Here is a 21575-nt window from a genome sequence, read left to right as displayed (position 1 = left end):
TCTTGCAGACTGCCATTTTTCTAGTCGACCACTACATAAGTATGCTCATTTTGTCATTGTCAAACATTATATGTGATTATTGAGAGTACCAAAAGCATCCCGTTTATTTTGCATTGTGCCTCATGAAATATTACATGTAGCACTTGAATCCTTATATTATTACTGTATATTTTCAGTTGTCTGACCTGTATGACTCTCAGACATTGGTCGTCAAAGGCAAGCGAGTAACGTGGTTCCGGCCAGTAAACCTTCGTGACCTGCTTCTTTTAAAGGGAGAATATCCTCATGCTCAGCTGGTGTCAGGGAACACTGAACTTGGTGAGTCAGTGGGATGTATTAATATAAATGAGCACACGCTCTTTTTCTCTATTGATATGAAATTGTGAGCACATGCTCACTGTGGAGCAAGTACTTGCTAAGAGATTAAGTGCTCTCTGTATGAGTAGATTCTCACCTTTTAATTCATAGAAAATACACTATATTCTACAAAAAAAAATAGTTAAGAAATGGGTGAGTGCTCAGTTTTATTCACCCAACCCATCATTGTTATTTTACACTCTGTGTAAACAACTTGGTAATAACCAGATTAGTATTAAAGATGAAACTGATTTGAACTTGTATTATTTGTCATGGTGAGGCTATGAGTTCAAAAACTTGATTTTACAGAAGGAAAACACATGAGATTAGGTTAGGTTAGAGATGAGATTTAACATATATCCTATTTACCAGTAGGCCACTTCAATGACCCAGAAAATGGACAAAGCTAATTTTGGGCAAAATTGGACTTATACCCTTTTTCCATCCCAGTCAGATCTAATGTTTTTTTTTGTCTGTTTTTTATTTCACACCACTTTTCTTAGCTGCTTAGGTTAATTATGATCACAGGAATGAAATAAACAAATGAGACATAAACCCAGACCTTTTGGAGTCAAAGTTTAATAACAAAAAATTGTAGGTAAATGGAAAAAAGAAAAAAATGGTAGCATGTTACATGAAAATTGCACATGTCTTTTGCGGCGAGAATGTTTGCACAGAAAAAATGGCAGGATTAAGTTTTATTTTTTTAAGAAGTAGATGTGTATCATCTAATTAAAGCTTTCTTTTTTAATGCACATAACTCCTTATTCTCCACGTAAAAATTTTGAATTTACCAAGTTCAATGAGTTGTGGTTAACAATGAAATGATTTAATTCCCCTGTGGCCTTGAAACAAGAATAGTTGTCAAGGATATCTGATATAACCAGAAGAGAAGGAAATGAAGATTAATAAGTATAAACGGTATCACATTTGATATTTGACGAGCTCGGGGGTAAAACATGGTAAGTAACATTTTCGTTATTATTGAGTAAAAGTAAAGTACAAAGTTAAAAGAGGCATCTTTCAATTTCCGCGTGTAATTGCCATGTCATGCAATTTGCATTGGTCTCATTGAACCTTTCTGAAATCGGTAATCGCAACACAAATGACAATTTATCTACAATATAGCTTCTAATAACCTTTCTACAGAGCATTCCCTGACATTTGATACAAGACTCGGTGGCAAGCGGCCCGGCATCAGCACTTGTCTTTCCCGGTGAACAGGTCCACGACAGTCGCTAGAGTCTGCTATTAAAATTACAGTTTTCATATTGTGTACTAACCTTGACTACAGAAGGTGTTGAAAATGATGTCCCTCTGCTGCAACACATTCCTGACACCGCCAAAGGAAATTGGCATTTACACGTGCAAGTTCGTCTACTGTAATTCTCCCAATGTTTCGTACAATACTCTCTTTTAACTCACAATGGTGTGCAGATTGTCTTTGTATACTTGTTTTTTCTTTCCACTTTTGTTCAGAACTGACCCTGTTACTCTAAACTTTTTAATGAGGTTTAATATAGTGGTCCTAAGTGAAACGGGCAGTAGCGTACGCAGGATTTCATAAAGGGGGGGGGGGGGAGGTTATATCTAAAACTTTTTCCAAATTCACTTTACCATTGTTTTATTATACTTTAATTAATTAATAATATTCATAATTAATTAATTATACTGATAATTAAATAGTTTAATTACTACTAATACTACTAATGCAGCTGCTGTTACTACTAATATCACTACTATTATTAAGTAGTAGAGATCTACATAAATATATTTATGAAAGCAATAGGACAAAATTATTTTCTAGTCATTCAATTGTTAACAAATTCTTGGAGTTTTTTTGTTTCTTTGTTACGAAATAATTGTCTAGTCAATGGTTATTTATTTATGATAGTCCATAAAAACTATCAAATATATTAAATTAATTGAAATAATCAAAATATCAAACTCAGCCAAGGAGCCGGAGCATGGAGCCGCGCTAGTCTAGTCTGACAACCTCGCGGGAGATCCCCGGAATTGGTTGGAATTTATCCAGCCTTGTACCCGCACTCAGCATCATATCAATGGATACCTGAGAGCAACCCTGGGGGGGATAAATGCTGCCGGAGCATGGTGCTGATCACATCACCTGCAAAATGGCCGAGATTGAGAATGTGTGGAGCCCCACCACACCACTACACGTGCTTTCATGACACGGTGCTATGCATGGGGGAATTTACATTACCTTTACCTATGGGAACTCACCCAGGATGATGATGAGGCAGGAGAATACATGTTGCTAAATTCCACTCCACTGAGTGTGTTTTTGTTCAAAAGTAAGTTTATAGACATTCCAACACATTTATCACTTCTAGGTGATTCACAAAGCACTTCTTCAACATTATTGAACTTTGCGGCCGCTTAGATTGTTTAGACATATCGACGGATCCCAAACTACACTGGAAAGATTTATGAGAAACACGCCAATAACGCTCTCAAAATCTACTATGCACGGGCACTATAATTCACACCTGGTTGTCTCGTTGTTCTTACCAACAAAACATTTCATAGTAGTTAAGCTTATTGTAGTTCGAATTCAGAAATTCAAATGTACCGTGCAAACAATGGGAAGGTGGACTGGTGATTGTGTGTTCTTGTGAGCCTAGCATTTGTCTACATTAGCAGCTTACAACGAACCAAGAACTTTATTTAGTTAAAGCTCATTGTTCACAGAAAAAAATGCATGTGATGTACAAAACAACTTTCTTCTTTTAAATCATAGTTGCCCTCATATTTAATTTTCAAGAATTTGTGTTTATTTTCAAGGCATTCACTATTAAAGATGCGTGTGTTTGAAATGTTGTGCTTTTCTCTATGCTGCATGGGAATAATGATTCAAATTATTATTAGTAGTATTGTTAATATTATTATTATTATTATTATTATTACTACTATTTTTATTTTTATTACTGTTGCAGATCTTTGACTGTGATAAATAGCCATTTTTATTTTTTTTCTACAGCATTTTCCATAATATTTCAAAAGCTCAAGGAGGGGGGGTTTAAACCCGGTAACCCCCCCCTTGCGTACGCCACTGGAAACGGGAACATCAGGAAATTTTGTTGCAAAACGTCGTCGCACTTCTCCACAATTCCTCTTTCCGAAGTAACACTCGACAAGATAAATCCTTTGTTGTAATGTAAACTTTTGTGGTGCCATATTAAGCCACATTCTTCAACACACAGACACGACACAGGAGGATTATACTGGCGTCAGTCTGCAACGTCAACAGAAAGGGAAAAAGAGCGAAGGCAGGGAGAGCGAAAAAAACAGACTGTAGCGTGGGACTGTCACAGACCCGTTCACTGAGAATGACAAGTGCTGATGCCGGGCCACTTGCCGCCGAGTCTCGTAGCGAATTTCAGGGAATGCTTTGTACTTAAACTCAGTAATGACCAAAATGTCACTTACCATGTTTTATCCTAAAGCCCTTCATTTGTTATTTGACATCACTTTTGTGCCTCTTTTGGCTAATCGTGAAGATGAGGATGAGTGATGATATGATGAAATTGATGAAGGGACACACTCAAGTAACACCCATGGCCAGGCTGGGATTTGAACCATGGACCCCTGGCATTGCTAACCACTCTCTGCTGTGCTAACCACTCTCTCTCACTCAAGTCTGCACACACAATATTCGAAATTTATGACAGTAGAGAAAAGTAATATAAATGGTTGTGGATAGAAGAATATACACTGGAAATTTGAGGAATTGGATGATATTCGCATGTACAAAAATCATTCGCAACATGATTTCAGCAAGCACCACCATTCCTTCTATACGTGACTTTGAATTCATGTGCTGGATCCATGGGCGTCCGGAAGGGTGGGCAAGGGGGGGCCGTGGCTTCCCCCTGGAAAATGAAAGTCAACCAAAAAATATGTATTTCACACATATAATTTCATTTTAGCCACAATAATATGTGTTAATGATTGCATGAACACCATAAATTCAAATTTAAGCAATGTTTTTTAGGGAACAACACTATTTTGGGGGAAAATTTGTCTTCGTTGGCCCCCCCCCCTGGAAAAAAATACCTTCCTTGCCCCTCCCTGGAAAAAATCCTGTGGACGTCCATGGCTGGATCCTATTTTGTCATTATTCTGTTGCTTCTATTCTAGCTGTTGACTCCAAGTATGAAGGTTCCGTGTATCCCATTCTGATTTCCAATGTGATGGTGCCAGAGCTTAGGAAGATCACCGTGACAAAAGATGGATTGCAAGTGGGAGGCTCTGTCACGCTCTCAGAACTCGAAGAACATCTGCAGCAGCTCTTGGAGTCATTGCCAGGTTTGTGCATTTCTCTATTTCCATACTGGTTAATCTTTTGTGATATGATTGAATGATAGTAAATTTTATCCACTGATTTGGATTATTTGCTTAACTTTTATTGTGTGCTTAGCACATGTGCATGTTAAAGTAGGTTCTCTTCCAAAATTTCCAAAATAACAATAAGGATTATCTTCTCTCTTTTGATATACTATGTGATGTCTAAAATTATTAAATTTTCGGATCTCGTAAACCCTGTAACTAAATACAGGGATGAGCATAATTAGCTGATGGTTTTAAAATAGCAGAAATAAAACGAACACGTTTCACTAGAGCATATTGAGAAATTGGGTTTCCTTTAGACTTTAGTGTCTGAATTACATTACAAACTATTTAAATATTTAGTATGTGCTTTCCTTCTTACATATGCTTTATAAATATTTTATCTATGAACCTTCATTTCTTTTCAGAAGAGAAAACTAGAATATTTGGAGCCATCCTTGAAATATTCCAAATGTTTGCAGGAAAGCAAGTTAAAAATGTCGCTGTGAGTATTATTATTGTGATCTGTTTTTCACTCATATTCATAATACAAACATTATAAAATGAATACTAAAGCAATATTTATTATTACATTAAAACTAAAAATATGGCTTAAACCAACAAATGCTTCATTGTAAATATTGAGTCTTTTCTCCTTGAATAGTAGTGTGATGGTTTATTCCCAAATTCTTAAAAAAATTTCTTTGACTAGAAGAGATGTTACAGTCAATGGTTTAACAGAAAATCATGATCCAAGATAGCTTGGAGTTGAAGAGCAAGTGCAAATTAGAAAATCAAATTTATAAGTAAATATTTATACCATAAAAAAGTAAAGTGCTCCCCTGTGCTTTGCACCATGCTGTGAAGGCATATAGGGGGTGTGGGGTTAGGGCCCCACACTTTCTTGATCTCGGCTGAGCTGGGGGTGATGTGATCAGCACCATGCCCCTGCCCACCTTTACTCCCCCCTCCCCAGAGTTTCCTCCAGGTACCCACTTTATATGATGCCGCTTGAACAGGTTGAAAAAGTCCTGATTCTCCCCTGCTGGGGATCGAACCCGGGTCCCTCGCATGGTAGTCAGACCATTTATGCCTTGCAAAATAAAATCTTATATTTATTAATATAGTGAAATGAAGTACCCACTTATCAGCAAAACTGGTTTCTTTGGTGTTCTGTTAATTTCAATGACCACTGGCACCATGATCTTGAGAACTTGTCCTGTTGGGTCCAATAATAGCCAAAAATACCAGTTTTGTGGACAAGTGAGCTAATTTCATTCCCAAAAATATAAAATATTCCACTATTTTAAATCAATTGTAGTTGACTTGTTTTTATATTTCACATATATTTCTGAGAGCCCAGCCTTATATATAAGAAAGGTGATAAGGAGTGAAATATCTTTGAGCTTATTACAAGAATAGTTTTTCTTGTATTAAATGTCACAACAAAAAACTGTTTTCTTATGCTTGTAATAACCGTAAACAAGCATAAGAAAACAGTTTTTCATTGTAACATTTAATAATAACGTTGTAATAACCGTAAACTACAGGACACCCATAGTATGGAGAACATGACACCCATAGTATGTAGATACGTCAGTAAATAGCGTTGTGATGAATGGATATTTTACAAAGGGTAGTGGTAATTCTTTGTCGAGTCAACTGTCATTCATTAGCATGAACAGCATTTGTATATCAAAATAGCCATTCTTTGGGAGAGAAATGCCACAGGGAGCTGGTGGAAACTGTCGGGAATAGTATCCTGTTGTAGTATTTGCCTCTTTGATTCTTGTATTGCTAATGTATGCTTTTTGACTTATAAACACATGTGGCAATCTTTAAGGATGTTTTGCTTGCTCTACTATCCTAAATTTCATACACATGATGTGCATTGCTAATTCATTCCAAATTATAATACACTGTCCCCCCTTCCATTTGTATATTTCGGATTTTTGTGCCGGTCCTGCATTCTTGCAAAAAAAAAAAGTTGCTATGACGTATGTGTCATATATGTGTATATGACTATGGTGTAAGTGGGTTGGTAAACTCGTGGTTTAAGTCCTATTTACAAAACCGCAGTCAAATCGTGGAAATCTTACATACAAAAACCACTTGTGTATCTGCCTGCCTTTCTAAACCATGTAAAGTATCATGTGGAGTCCCCCAAGGATCGATCCTGGGACCAATACTATTTATCATATACATAAATGACTTCTCATCAAACTTAAGAGCCAACCAAGACAACTTTATATGCTGATGACATAAGTATAGTGCTGCCTGGCAAAAATGAGCAAACACTTAATTCTAACATCAAACACACAACAGAGAGACTTTCAGAGTGGTTCAGCAGCAACAAACTAACAATAAATAAAAACAAAACAGTATTATATTCTGGGGAAATGCAGCAAACAGCACGAAAATATTTAATCTTCAGGAAAAAGTATTAAGAATTACGATGGGAAAGAAATGGAATGAACCATGTAGGGAAATCTTCAGGGAACTTTTCATTCTACCACTACCCTGTCTCTATATACTTAATTTATTATGACATGTAAAAGTGGATCTGTCAAAGTTCTCCAAATACAACAAGGAAGTACATCATTACAACACGAGTAATAACTCCAATCTTGCAGTTCCAATGCATAACACATCACTATTTAAAAAAGGTCCACAATCCACAGGCATCCACCTATACAACAAGTTACCAGATCACATAAAAACTATTGAACCAGTAGCTAAATTCAAGAAGAAATTAAGAAATCATCTGTTGTACCATTGCTTTTACTCAGTGAGTGAATTTTTGAGCATCTAATCCATCAACTCACTTGTGGGTTGATGAATTGGACGTTCATGGATTCATGCACAATCTCGCATGTTGTACCTGTTATATCACATGAGTGCACTTTTAGTATCATTTTATAATGTTATTAGTCTTACCAGTAGCGTACGCAGGATTTCGTCAAGGGGGGGGGGGGGGTTATTTCTAAAACTTTCTCCAAATTCACATTACCTTTGATTTATTATACTTTAATTAAATAATAATAATAATCACAATTAATTAATAATACTTTTAATTAATTCATTAGCTGAATTACTACTAATAATACTACTAATACCACTACTACTATTATGTAGTAGAGATATACATAAATATACCATTTATGAAAACAATAGAAAGAAATTACTTTCTAATCATTCAATTTTTATCAAATCCTGGGAGCATTTTTTTTGTTTAAGTTTTTTGTCTGGTCAACGAAGTGAGTCATTTCAAGGTGAAGAAAATATATTAAAATAAATTGAAATAATTAAAGTATGGAACTCATCCAAGAAGCTGCGGTGGTCTGGTCGGTAGAGCATCTGACAATCACGCGGGAGATCCGGATTCGATTCCCGAAATTGGTTGGATTTTTTCCGGCTTCTTCCCCGCATAAATGTCCCCGATAATTCACATCTGGATTGTCTCACTGTTCTTACCAACAAAACATTTTCCAATAGTTAAGTTTATTGTCTTTGAATAATTGTCTAGTCAACAAGGTGAGACATTTTAAAGAGAGACATTCAAACGTGCTGCGGTAAATAATACAATGGGAAGGCAGACTGGTGACTGTATTCTTGTCCGCCTACCCTTTGTCTATACATTAGCCTCTAACAACGAACCAAGAACTTTCCTTAGTTAATTCTCATTGTTCACACAAGAAAAATACATGTTCCTTGAACACTGGCGTACGTAGAGGCATGGCCGATGGTTAGAGGCACATACTTTTGGTAAATAAAAAAGCAAAATTTCAGTATAAAAACAGAGTAAATTTCGGGTTCAAAAGCTGTAAATAAAATGAAATTTCGCTGTTATAGCGGTGATAAAGCGGTATATAAAATTACATTTTGGTTTTAAAAATGTGAATATAATCGCAATTGATTTAAAAACTGCACTATTGCACAAAATTAACATATCCCTTCTAATAGCACATTAAATCATTAACAGAATATTAAGTTTATTCCTGTATAGGGGAGTCCATTTTTGCTTTTCAAATATTTACAGCAAAATTAATAAATTTTCCGTGAATTGCATAACACACAGGATACTTCAGACTTCAGAAAGTGTCGCGTCGGTATATAAACGGTAAATTTCGTGTTTAAGAGTCTATTTCGCATTTTGCAGTTCATTTCGCATCATTTCGAGACAAAACAGGGTAGGAAAATGCACCTCACACCTTTCAGAAACCTTAAAAATTAACATTGCAATGTGTTATTTCAAATTTCGTTTTCTTTTTGTCAAAAACGAAATATGCATGCCTCTACCGATGATGCTACAGCCCCTACCAAAATTTTGAGAAAATCAGAATTTTCAAATAAAAATCCGTTAAGAACTTTAAAAAATCAAAATGTGTAAATACGAAACCTCTTTTAAAGTGAGTCCCGATTACCATTTTTGTCTTTGAATACAATTTTAATAGACTGAAAAGCTCCAAAAATACGAAATATTTTATTATGCATCCTGCCCTCCAAAACGAAGCCATGTGTTATCCACATTTACTATTCCGGCCCCTCCCTCCAAAAAAAACTGCGTACGCCAGAGTATTGAACATTGTTGCAACTGAAATACAAAACATTTTATTTCTCTTTTAAATCATAGTTACCCTCATATTTCACTTTCAAGAACTTGTGCTTATTTTCAAGGCATTCACTCTGAAAGACGCGTGTGCTTGGAATGCTGTGCTTTTCTCCATGCTACATGGAAATAATAATTCAAATTATTATTATTATTATTATTAGTAGTAGTAGTAGTTGATGTAGTAATAGTAATAGTATTGTCCCAGATCTTTGACTGTGGTAAATTGGCCATTTTAATTTTTTTCCACAGCATTTTTCATAATATTTCACAAGCTCAAGGGGGGGGTTTAAACCCCGTAACCCCCCCCTTGCGTACGCCACTGAGTCTTACCTTTGTATTATCTCTCAATACTTAATGTTTTAATCTATTACAGAATGTTATTTTTATATTGTAACTTTAACATATCTTTCTGGTGTTACTTTTATGTATAGACAGTATTACTAATACGAGTACATACCTGCTGGAAATTTCTACTGTTTTCAAATGTCTTCTACTGTGTACTGTGAAACGTACTGAGATCCTATTGTAGATCTACTGTACAGCTACTGTACTCTACAGTAGGACTACTGTACTGTGCAGTAAGGCTACTGTTTTGAAAAACAATGTAAATAATAATCCATAATACTTGCTACCACATATTAAAAAATCATTTATTGACTCCAAGAATAGACAAATTCATTCTTGACACTATATTTTCAGTGATTTTGAAGTGAATTGGGAAAACAGTACATGAACTGAATTTCTATTAAATACTACTGAAGTTAGATATATGCAGGGTTCCCACACACCTGGAAAACCTGGAAAACCTGGAAATCTCATGGAATTTGAAAAAAATACAAATCTCAGGGAAATCTCAGGGAAAATCTTGTAATTGATTAATGGTTCCCAATGAAGCAAAACTGAGGGATTATAATATGCTCCTGTCTGTGGATAATCCAAGCTGTTGTAGCATTTCTCTTTCAGCAAAGAACTTGTATCTATTTGTTTGTCTGTTTCTTGTTTTTAAATGTGATTCCAGGGCTGGTGACCAAGTGTATACCCCCATAATTTTTGCACTTTTTAAAATTTAATTAGCCGATTTCGATGTTTTACATGACGTAAAATATATTTCAAGATGTGGAAAACACATAATAAAGATGTCCAGTGTTCATCCGATTTCCCTTATTAGGGAGTAGTTTTAAGTTTTTTCTTCCTTCTTTTTTTTACAAAATAGTAAAAAAAATGGAGTGTCCTGTTTAGGGAAATATTTATTTTCTGCCATCTTTTGTGTACAATATTGTTGATTGTGTATTTACTGCATTTAGAACAGAATTTTAAATATTTACTTATGAATTATGTATTGTTCATAAATACTTGTCCATATTTTAAGTTTTTGATCATGTTCAACTATTGTTATAGTCTTCTTCAGAACTAGGTGCCAGCTCTGAATATCAGGCGCCAGGAAATAACCTACTTGCAGTTGTGCATACTAAGGTGTTTCAAAAGTTGCGCAACCCAAACTTTGAAAATGTATATCTTGAAAACCGTAAGAGATATTTACACTGGTTTTCCTGCATTATAAAGCCTCATCCATTTGAGATATTTTTCAATGCTAAAAATTATCAGTTTACGCCACACAGAAAATTAGATAAATAAATAACTGGCGAAAGGCAGTGTTAAAACTTTTCCAGAAATGCATTTTTGAGTGAGAAAAATATGTAAGAAATTATCAAAGGGTCATAATTGGATGTCTGATGCCATGCCAATCTGTCATTTGCAAAAAATATTGATCATGTGCAGCATTTGATTGATGATTTAATGGCGATTTTATGGGTTGAGTGGTAACATTTTTGGGACATATCCTCCGTAAATGGCAACACTAGCAGGTCGAAATTTTGTCAACACACACACACGCAACATGTGCTTAAATATTGGCCATACTCCATGACATGGGTTAGGTGGTAGAACAGCCTCAGGCTGAACCTTGCCCACAGAAATAAAGAATGAAGAATCTTCAAAATTTTGTACATAATAGCAAATGATCACAGTCGCCAGGCTGAAAATTTTAGTTGCCACGGCGACCTGGCAACCGGGATTTTTCGAGCCCTGGTTATAGTCATGACATGACATGTGAATTTTTACATGCCTATCACATGGCAATGCATATGTGGAAAGTGGGTTTTCTGTAAATAAGCAGGTTTTAATAGAAAACTTGAAAGAAGAGTCTGTTGTGGCTATTTGGCAAGTTTATGATGCAGTGAAAGTTGTAGGAGGAGTGTCAAATGTAGAAGTAAGCAAAGATATGATCCAGAGAGTTAAAGGTGCACATATTAGATACGAAGAAGCATTGCAGAAGATGAGAAAGAAATGTGATCACAAAGAAGACAAAAGGAAAGAAATGAAATGTAAAACAAGGAGATCCGTGCTTTACAAGCCAAACAACAAAAGATGCAAGAAGAAGCGAAGGCTATTGCAAAACAATTAAAAAGAACTTGAAGCTTCTGAGAAGTAAAGTTTCTTAATTTGCTGTATCAGACATTAAGTACATTTATTGTTTTATATTTCAGTCTCAGTAACTTATTAATTCCTTTTTAAATCGTTACTAATAATTGTCACTTCATTTTTATGTTTTAAAAATTCCAATAATTTGTTTGTCTTAACTATTATTGTACGCATTACAGATTAATTGATATTGTATCCATTTATAAACATGTATGAAAAGTGTGAAAATATTTCAATGTTCTATATCAGATATGTTAGAAATTGTTTCAGAGTTGTTTAAAGTTCTAGAAAACTGGTCATCTTTGTTCTTAATTACATGCAAAGAAGTGTAATTTTATTTTATTATTGAACTAGTTTTGTTATTTGCATCAGAAAACGACAGTAATAAAGAAGGTGAGGATGGTATAGCTATGAGGGAAAATGGAGGAGGCCATTGTAAAATTATAGTAGTCATTTACTGTGCATTCAATACTCTGGAAAAAATATGAGGATTCTGGAAAACTCAGAGAAATCTCAGGGAAAATGGATTTGGAGTTTGCGTGGGAACCCTGTATATGTTAATGAATAAGTTACTACAATTCTTTCTTAAGAAATAACTCAACCTTAAAGCAGCTAGCAGTTTGAATACATGATCATATCAGTTGATTTTTTTTTCAGCATGGAATTTCCATGGTTATTATTATATCATTATATCTGTGTAATGCTATTGCAGAAAGGATCCATTTTTTTATCAACGTAGTCAACAGTGTTTGCTTGTTTTGATTTTTCAAGCATTGAGGGTCAGGTCTTCATTTAAACTAATTTTTTGCTGTTTTTGTGTGAATATAGGAATAACAATATGTCAACTTATGTATAAGAGAGTATGTTTTTCAATTTTCTACAAGTGCGTTAACCACAATGAAGCTACACACTTAAAACCGTGTTCACTTTATTTGATATCTTTGTTGTGTGAACACATTCCTAAGTAGCAAGTTCCACATGCTTTACCGTACATTTATTTTAGTTGTTTAGATTATTTTTCCATTGCATTTTCAGTTGTATAGGTAAGAAAATTTTCATTATTGACAAGAGTACTGTTTTCAGACAGCAATGTACTGAACACAATAAAAGATGTTAGTTCTACAATTATATTACTGCAAACGTTAAGAGTACAGTTCAACTACTTAAGATAGAGGAAACAGTTGGACTACCAAAAACAGTAGAAAACATTAGCAGTACAGTTCAGCTACTGAAAACAGCCTACTAAAAACAGTAGAAGACAGTAGCATTACAGTTGATCTACTGAAAACAGTAGATGGTTCAAAACACCCATTGATCTACTGAAAACAGTAGACAGAATTTTCAGTATGTCCTCCAAGCATAAAACTGTAATAGGCTAAGGTATCATTTCATTGTATATTACATTATTTTATTTCATTGTATTAGTATATTGTAATGTTTGACTGACATGTCCAATATCACGGCATAAAAATGCAAATGTGTTTCATGGATGAATTAAATCTAAATCTATGTGGCATTCAAGTACTAGTAAAAATGTATGTAATGGATCCTAATTCCAAATAAATAGCATATTTTATTTATTTATTTTATTTGTATTTATTTATTTTAATGGATGAATGTAAAAACAACAATACATTAAATGTAATGTATGCTTATGTTCGCTCTTTGTCTTTCGAAGGCTGTAGCTGGGAATATTTTTACATTAAAATCAATCTCAGACCTAAACACTATATTCATGGCTGTAGGCTGCACAGCACTGCTCAGGAGTTCAGGTAAAAAGTTTAATTTATGCTATTATAGTTACATTAAGTTAGGTATCATTTGATATTGATGAAATCAATTGTTTCATGATTTATAAAAAAAAAAAAATTGTGCTTGGTGTTCTTACAAGGAAGGGAATCCAACTGTTGTTATGCAGTACCAATTTCCATGTAGTTTGTTAAAGGATAGACAATGTCGAAATGTATCTAACACAAAATTTATTGCTAATATGGACATTAAACACAGGAGCTATGAACCTTGAAATATAGACTCTGTGTGCAGTGACAAGAAAGGAATGTTTTAAACAGGCATGCAAATGACTCTAGCTTTTGTATGCTCGGCCAAGTAGTGTTCGGGAAAATTTGTTCCCTCCTGTTGTGATGGTGATGGACAATACGAAGAACAACTGCTTTCTGCCAGTTAATGATGGACCTCATGCAACTTACTCCTTTCCTATGTTCACTGTTTTCCTGGCAGAAAAAAAAAAAACATTCTTCAAGCTCCAGAACTGAAATATATCAGGCATGGAAGGTATGCTGATGAAAGAACCAGAAGCAAACAAACTGGATATAACTGAAATCACTATCAGTATCCTCAACATCAGTGCTTTCTTTGTCTATTGCAAGTGTGTTAAACTCTTCTTCAAACAGCTGGTTTTTAATGAATTCCAAAACTACTATTTCGTTCATCATTCGCGTTTTTCTCCAATATACTAAAGAAATACAATAATGACACCCCCTGAAATTTTGTGAAAATTTGTCTACATTTTCAAATGAGATCAAGGAAGAACCCTGGAGAATCCAGTCATAAATTCAACTGCCCACCTTAAAATAACCCCCAATTATAATTTTTGTTTTTGAGTACAATTTTGAGAGTGCAAAAACTCTAAACATACAGAATACTTTGTTGTGAATCCTGCCCCCTTCTAGAACGCAGCTATGTACTGTCCACCATTCAGCCCCCTCTCCTGAAAAGTCCTGCGTAGCCAGTGCAAGGTACATTTTATCATTATATGCTCAGAATACCTTAAAATGGCTTCGTGATTATCACATTTTTCTTTTATATTACAGAGCAGGAAAGGACTGTACCTTTAGACGAGTCATTCTTCATGGGCTTGAAGAAAAATGTAGCTAAACCTGATGAAATTTTGATTTCAATCACAATTCCATTCACAGATAAGGTAAGTAAATTTTCACTGATGAAATAAAACAATGATACTTATGAAAATTTACTAAGACTTGCCTAGATTGTTTGTCAACCATCTGCATTACTTGAACTTGTGATATTCCTAGTTACTCAGCCAAACTCCATGACAGAGTGGGTTAGAACAGTATGCTACAATGCCAGGGGTCCTTGGTTCGAATCCCAGCTTGAGCATGGGTGTTCTTTGTGAATGACTCTTCATTAGTTTCGTCATTCATCCTCAGCTTTGCCATTAGCCTAAAGTTTTCATTCATAATTGGGGAATTGAATATGCGGTTGTATAATAAATATATGTGAACAAGTTACTAGCTTTTTCTGCTAGAAAAAAGCTAGTAACTTGTTTATGTATAATTATTTAATATTGCTAAAAGTTGTCAGAAAAAGGTAAGGTAAAGTTCCCCGTGCCATGAAGGCACATTTGGCCTCCCCAATGGCGTAATGGTAGTGTTGTCGCCTTGTAATCACCTAACCCTTATCATATTGACAAGGGTTAGGTGGCAGAGCAGCCCTTGGCTGAACCTCGCCCGCTGAATAAAGAAAATTTATTATTATTATTATTATTATAGTGCCTTGCGGTCAAGGGATCCTGGGTTCAATCTCTGGTGGAGGCACATAGTGGTTCGGATCCCACTTTAAATTGTAGGTCCAGTCCCAATTAGCCTTACTGTGCATAAAGTGGACTTAAATCTAAATCACAATGAAGGCACATTCAGGAGATGTGGGGGTTGGGCCCCCACATATTCTCAATATCAGCCATTTTGGAGGTGGTGATCAGCACCATGCTCCAGCCACCTTGACTCCCCCAGGGTTGCCCCCAGGTACCCATTGATTTGAGGCTGGGTGAGCCTCATAGCCACTTTATGTTGGGAAAAAGTTGAAAAAATTCCGACCTTAGATCACGGGAATTGAACCCCAGTCTCCAACGTGACAGTCAGTCACCTTACCAAGTAGACCACCGTGGCTTATAAAAAGTTGTCAGAAAAGTGAAGTAAAATAGAACCAAATCAATATTTCTGGTTGGTCATTAATACCCATGAGCCTTACATTGCACAGGTTTAATTTTCTTTCAGTGTTATTTTCAGATGGTGTGGCTCAAAGTGCAGGGATAGAAGATATGAATGTTAAAATATTATGTAGATTTTAAGTAGGTGTGAATGCCTAAACAGGGTTGAAAAGTATTTGATTAGATTTTACTTGGTGGTTATTGGATCTGTTTGAGGATAATTTTTTTCTGTTTTCTTTGCAGAATGAATACTTCTGTGCCTATAAACAAACTCGACGACAGGATGATGATAAAGCCATAGTGAACGCTGGGATGAAAGTAAAATTCGAAGAAAATTCTGATGTCGTGAAAGATGTTGTCATTGTTTTTGGAGGATTAGCTCCAATTTCATTGAAAGCAAACACTGCAATGAAAGTATTTCCTGGAAGGTAATTTTTTATTTTATTTTGAAATTTCTTTCTGTGTAGGCTTATTACAGTTCTTACGTTGAGGAAGATTTTGTACTCTTTAGAGAATTTTCATCTTACATATTAAATTAATAGTTATATAAGATAAATCTATATATTCTTTAAATTGCAACAGTGACAGTGAAGAAGTGATGTCACATACCAGCACATATATACCAAGATTTAATCTTGACTCATGCATTTAAAGAGAAGCCACTGCAAAGACAATTTGTGTAACATACAATAATGCGATGTAATCAGTGATTTTTCTCCCCCCCCCCAATTTCATCAACATCCCCCCTAAAAAATTTTCACAAAGGTCAATTTATGGTCATTTTTGATTGAAACATACACTTACATGCCCCTAAATATCTCCCTCCTCCACTGATGCAAATGCCTGGATAAACCACTGGTTGCAGTTGAGGCATGGGAAAGGATATTAGGTACTTTCAACTTGACACAACAGTCCTTTGATGATCAGGTGTTTCCGTTGCATAACAGATTATCAGCTTATTGAGTCCCTCTTCAATCTAGTATTCCTGATTGAGGCCTGCTGCTTCTAGTTTTCAATTAGCTCACCATTTCCCTCGTGTTGCTGGGGCAATCCAAAAATTTTGAGGTTACCATTGAAGATAGAAATCCTCATTCACACCAAAGACAAGAGTACTAACCATTTTACTATGCATGAACTTCACTTTGTTACCAAATTGTTATAAAAATATTGAGAGATCCATGACACTTAGAAGTAAAATGGAAATATTACAGTTGAAAGATACTTTATATTCAATTAAAGAATTTCAGGAATTAAATAATTTTGTGTAATAAATTTAGGCTGTGTACATTATAAATATTGTATTTTATATACAGTGCCTTTCACGGTTGAGTTGTCCGCAGAGCAGCAGCGTGTCTGCTGGCATTTAGACCCACAGCCATACACTCGCCTTGGCACTGGCATGTCAGTGCTTCATAATCCAGATAACTGGTGTCCAGTTTGCACGTGTTTGTGAAGTGTTAAGGTGTTAACAAGTGTTTTAGATTGTTTTGTTTTACTTTGCGTATTATTGGTGCTTTTCTGCTGTCTAATAATGCCACGCTATCCGTACAATTTAAAAGAGCAAATTCTTATGTCATTATGAATTCTTGTAGGAAAGGAAGTTGGTGTTGGCGTTTCGCAGAACAGAAGAATTCCCAGAGGTTTCTGTTCCACACAGAGACAGTGTTCCGAAAAGTTGTGAACAATTTTAGGGAAACAGGGTTTTTGATAAGAAGCGAAGGGTGAAACGACGTGTGTTTGCTGAGGAGAAAGTAGTCAACGTTAGATCACGATTGGAACATAATCCTAAAAAATTGCCCTGGTGCCTCGCACAAGGAACAGACATTTTAAAGTTGTCTGCGTGGCGAGCTACCAAGCTTTTGTACCTGAAGTCATAGAAGAATTGAAAGGAAATATCAGGAGAGAAATTGAAGTAATTTTGAAAGAGAAACTGATACGTGTTAGTGAAAAATTGCTAAAATAAGTACCTTAAAGGTGTGGATGCAGGAGGAGAACATTTCCAACGTCTCTTGTAACAACATACATATTTATTCTAATTGTAACTGTCCATGTAATTGTACAATCTTATTCATTACATAGCTAGTGTTTCCAGATATGCGGATGTTGCACCAAGTTTGCCGGCAAAGGAGCTCTCGCTGCCATGTGGCTTGCCGCCGCTCCGCGGATGATTTGACCGTGAAAGGCACTGTGTTAGTGCACTATGGAAAAGGAACCTAAGAATAAAATTGTTTTGTATACTTTTACATTAGTTTTATATTAATCTATGTCATTGTTTTAGTAACACAAAACATATGTATATATTATGTCCACTCTCAGCATATTGTAATACAGTTTCAGTTTCTGTTTTAAATCCACTTTATAAAAAGATAGGCTAATTAGGACTGGACCTACAGTTTAAAGTTGGATCCAAACCAGTATGTGGTTCCACCAGGTATCCAATCCAGGACCCCTTTATTACATGGTGACAATGTTACCAGTATGCCATTGGGAAGGTTCATATTGGAACATGTCATGTAAATGCACAAATGCACTTAACAGGAGAATTTTTAGTGTCAAAAGTGCTCAATAAATTCAATTCAGAGTATTTATAGCTACGTTGGGATAGTGTGGGAGAGGTTTGGCGTTTATGCTGACTGGAAAGGACTTATGATGATGATGAATTGGCAATAGAGATGAAGCAGAGGGGACACAAGGAAACATTCTTGCAATGCTAAGCATAGCAGAGTGTTACGCTAAAAACTACACCATGTAGGTTGGCTAAAATAGCAACCATACTGTTAAAGATTGTCCTAAGATTCTTAATGTATATAGATGTTGCTGCAGTTGTAACTGGAAACTACACTGCTATTATTTTCTTTCATAGGTCATGGAATAATTCACTGCTAGAAGCTGCAAAGAATGCATTATTAGAGGACATTCCTTTGTCAAATTCTTCTGGAGGCCATGTTGAATACCGGAAGTCTCTGGTACTTAGGTAAAAAAAAAGAAGTTCCTGATATTTGAGAATTTTTAGTAGACCATGCGAGCAGTATTATTACTACCAAGTATTATTTAAGTTTATACATCTATGAAGATTCCTCATATATCAGAATCTATATTGTGACTTATTACTAGACCTCCGATTTTTAGGTTCTAAAAAGTGTGCTTTTAGGTTTCTAAAATAGGCTCTAAAAATCCTAAAATAGGTTCGATAAACCTTAAAATAGGTTCGAAAAATCCTAAAATAGGTCCTAAAAATATTAAGTTATGCCCGAAAAATCCTGAAGTAGGTTAAAAAAAACATAAAATAGTTCAAAATTCCTGAAAAATGCTGATTAGGTATAGTCACCTATGTCCTGAATACGCACTATCTTGTATAACGTTATGTGTGTTGCCTAACCCTATGACAATGGCAGAACTTACCATTGCAAATTTGCTATTAAAATCCACTCTTCGCCGTATAGTTAGGCATCAATCTTTTTTCATGTTATTCACAGTCAAACTCCGCAATTTTGTCTGTGAGGATCATCTTATATGCTGAAAATAATCTTTCAACAAAAACATAGTCAGTGGTGCAAACTTCAATGCTGAAATGTTACTTTGCCAAAAAGCAGCGACGTGACGCGAAAGTGAGCAAGATCACACAGATCAGACCACTTTGGATTCTACAGGTAACAGTGGCACGAGACATTTTGCTTAGTTTAGAGCTTTGAAAAATCACCATGGACTTCGAGGAAGGATGAAATTGACAGAGAGTACGTATCAAACACGTTCGTCATTGAATTTTTTCGTGACCAAACAAAGCAAATGCCACTGTGTGATATAAAAATTCTGTAAAACCTTTAAAAATATATAAAAACCTAAACAAGGCTTGATTTAGGTGCAAAAACCTAAAATAGGTTCTAACAAGCAAAATAGTTTTTTTTGGAACTATAAAACTTCATCAGTTGTTGCATTTTTTAATCAAAGTTGACATAACTTATTATTTCTTACATACCTGTACTTATTACATACTTTATGCATTAATGGACTTTTATTTTTACAAGATTTACAAGTAATTGCTTTCTTTGAAGACTGATTCCTCAATAAAATAAAGATGTTGATCTTTATGATTTTATTTCACTAAAATGTAGGTAAGCGATTTTTTCGATTATGAAAACACATTCTTGGTAGAATTTTGTGTAAATGAATGTAAGATTTTTCTTGCCTTTTTTTTATGAAATTATTAATCAAACGTCATTAATATGTTAAAGCCTCTTGAAATACGAAATCTAATTTAATGCCAAAGTCACCTAGAGTTATTAACAAATGAAAATGACAGTGTTGCCTTTTAATTTCTTGTGAATTGCTCAAAGATAGTGATTTTGCAGGTTAAAAATGTAACTACCACAGCAGAAGTTTTGCTACAGATTCATTTCCAAAGTTCTTGTTAAAAATTAATTTGTACACATTTTTTAATCAAGTACACATGAACTTAAACAATGAAACTCTAGCCTAATACAGCTGAGAATATACACTTGTATAAGTGTGACAATTAAGCACAATGTGAACTGTGTGTTGTAAAATTACTCCTAACTACTCTTTTCTATAGCCTTTTCTTCAAATTTTACGTCACAATTCTGAAAGACCTGAAGAAACAGAATTTGAGTTCCGAAGATCTTCCCGAGAGCTATGCCAGCGCTGCAAGGCCTCTTCAAAAGGACGATTGGAAAAGCACCCAGCTGTTTCACGATGTGAGTCTCTGCTAACCGATCTATCTGCTTACGTTAAAAGTTGCTAATTATTTCTTTCTCTCATCATTAATTGAATTGAATTGTTGTTTTAAATCCACTTTATGCACAGGTAGGCTAATCGGCACTGGACCTACAGTTTATAGTGGGATCCGAACCACTATGTGCCTCCACCAGAGATCGAACCCGGGATCCCTTGACTGCAAGGCACTATGTCTCAGGAACGCCTGAATTCTATCATAGATTTGATGTTTGATTGTGTACTCTATTGGATGTTGGTGTTGGCCAGTAAAGATATTTTGGTGCATCTGTTTGGTATATAAATAGCATAGAATTGAGGGTAAAATTTTGCAGTTTGTTGTTGTTTTTAGAGATATGTCTCAACTGTACCTATTAGAAATGCAGCAATGAAAACCATAATAATTCTCTTAATATACACAACAGATATCTGTTCCATATATGATTATATTTGAACTAATTGTTTCGGTATCTTGACAAGGTTTAAGTGAAAGAACAGCATATGTTGAACCTCTCCTGCTAAATAAATAAATAAATAAATAAATAATAATAATTCAAAATTAAATATGAGTTGTTGTTGTAGTATTATTATTATGTTATTGACTCAGTTCTAATTAAAATACTTTTAATTTTGTTTTTTCGCAGGTGCCATCAATTCAACCAAAGCATGATCAAGTTGGAAGGGCGCTCTTGCATAAGTCAGCTTTACAACAGGCAACAGGTGGAATGGTTTTAAACATAATTATACATTTTAAATCAGATGCAGTTACTTCTGTAAACATTTTTTTTCTGTTTTGTTTCAATTTATATGTGAACATTCTTGGGCATGTCAGAGGTTTCTGCTGCATTGATACGAACATTCATTTTTGGGCTTGGCTGCCTGTATATGGGTATTGTTTTAGATGAACACTTGAAATTCTCAAACCACATCGACATGCTTCAACAAAAATTAAGTAACGTCTGTTTTGCACTGCGTGTAATGCTAAACATTAACAGCTTTTGGTCTGTCAGAAGCAGGGACATCAGAACCAACTCATCATGAGGGGGGAGCAATATGGTCATTTTGCCCCTTCCTTCAGTC

General features: G+C 35.1%; 1 protein-coding gene across 1 annotated transcript in view; it reads left to right on the top strand.

The window, feature by feature from the left end:
* Nucleotides 1-21575, top strand: part of LOC146000192 (xanthine dehydrogenase/oxidase-like) — a 66275-nt gene that overhangs the window by 14334 nt on the left and 30366 nt on the right. The window contains exons 6-14 of the mRNA XM_083137568.1: nucleotides 177-318; nucleotides 4519-4686; nucleotides 5136-5212; nucleotides 13479-13572; nucleotides 14632-14741; nucleotides 16011-16195; nucleotides 18631-18741; nucleotides 20338-20479; nucleotides 21140-21215. Coding sequence (XP_082993694.1) covers nucleotides 177-318; nucleotides 4519-4686; nucleotides 5136-5212; nucleotides 13479-13572; nucleotides 14632-14741; nucleotides 16011-16195; nucleotides 18631-18741; nucleotides 20338-20479; nucleotides 21140-21215 — 1105 coding nt within the window. The remainder of the gene's footprint in view (nucleotides 1-176; nucleotides 319-4518; nucleotides 4687-5135; nucleotides 5213-13478; nucleotides 13573-14631; nucleotides 14742-16010; nucleotides 16196-18630; nucleotides 18742-20337; nucleotides 20480-21139; nucleotides 21216-21575) is intronic.

This window comes from Lepisma saccharinum, chromosome 16 (assembly GCF_977018435.1).
Source record: "Lepisma saccharinum chromosome 16, izLepSacc3.1, whole genome shotgun sequence".
In the NCBI taxonomy this organism is placed as follows: domain Eukaryota; kingdom Metazoa; phylum Arthropoda; class Insecta; order Zygentoma; family Lepismatidae; genus Lepisma; species Lepisma saccharinum.
The sequence above is the reverse complement of the archived record's forward strand: the minus strand, read 5'-3'. Positions and strand labels throughout refer to the sequence as shown.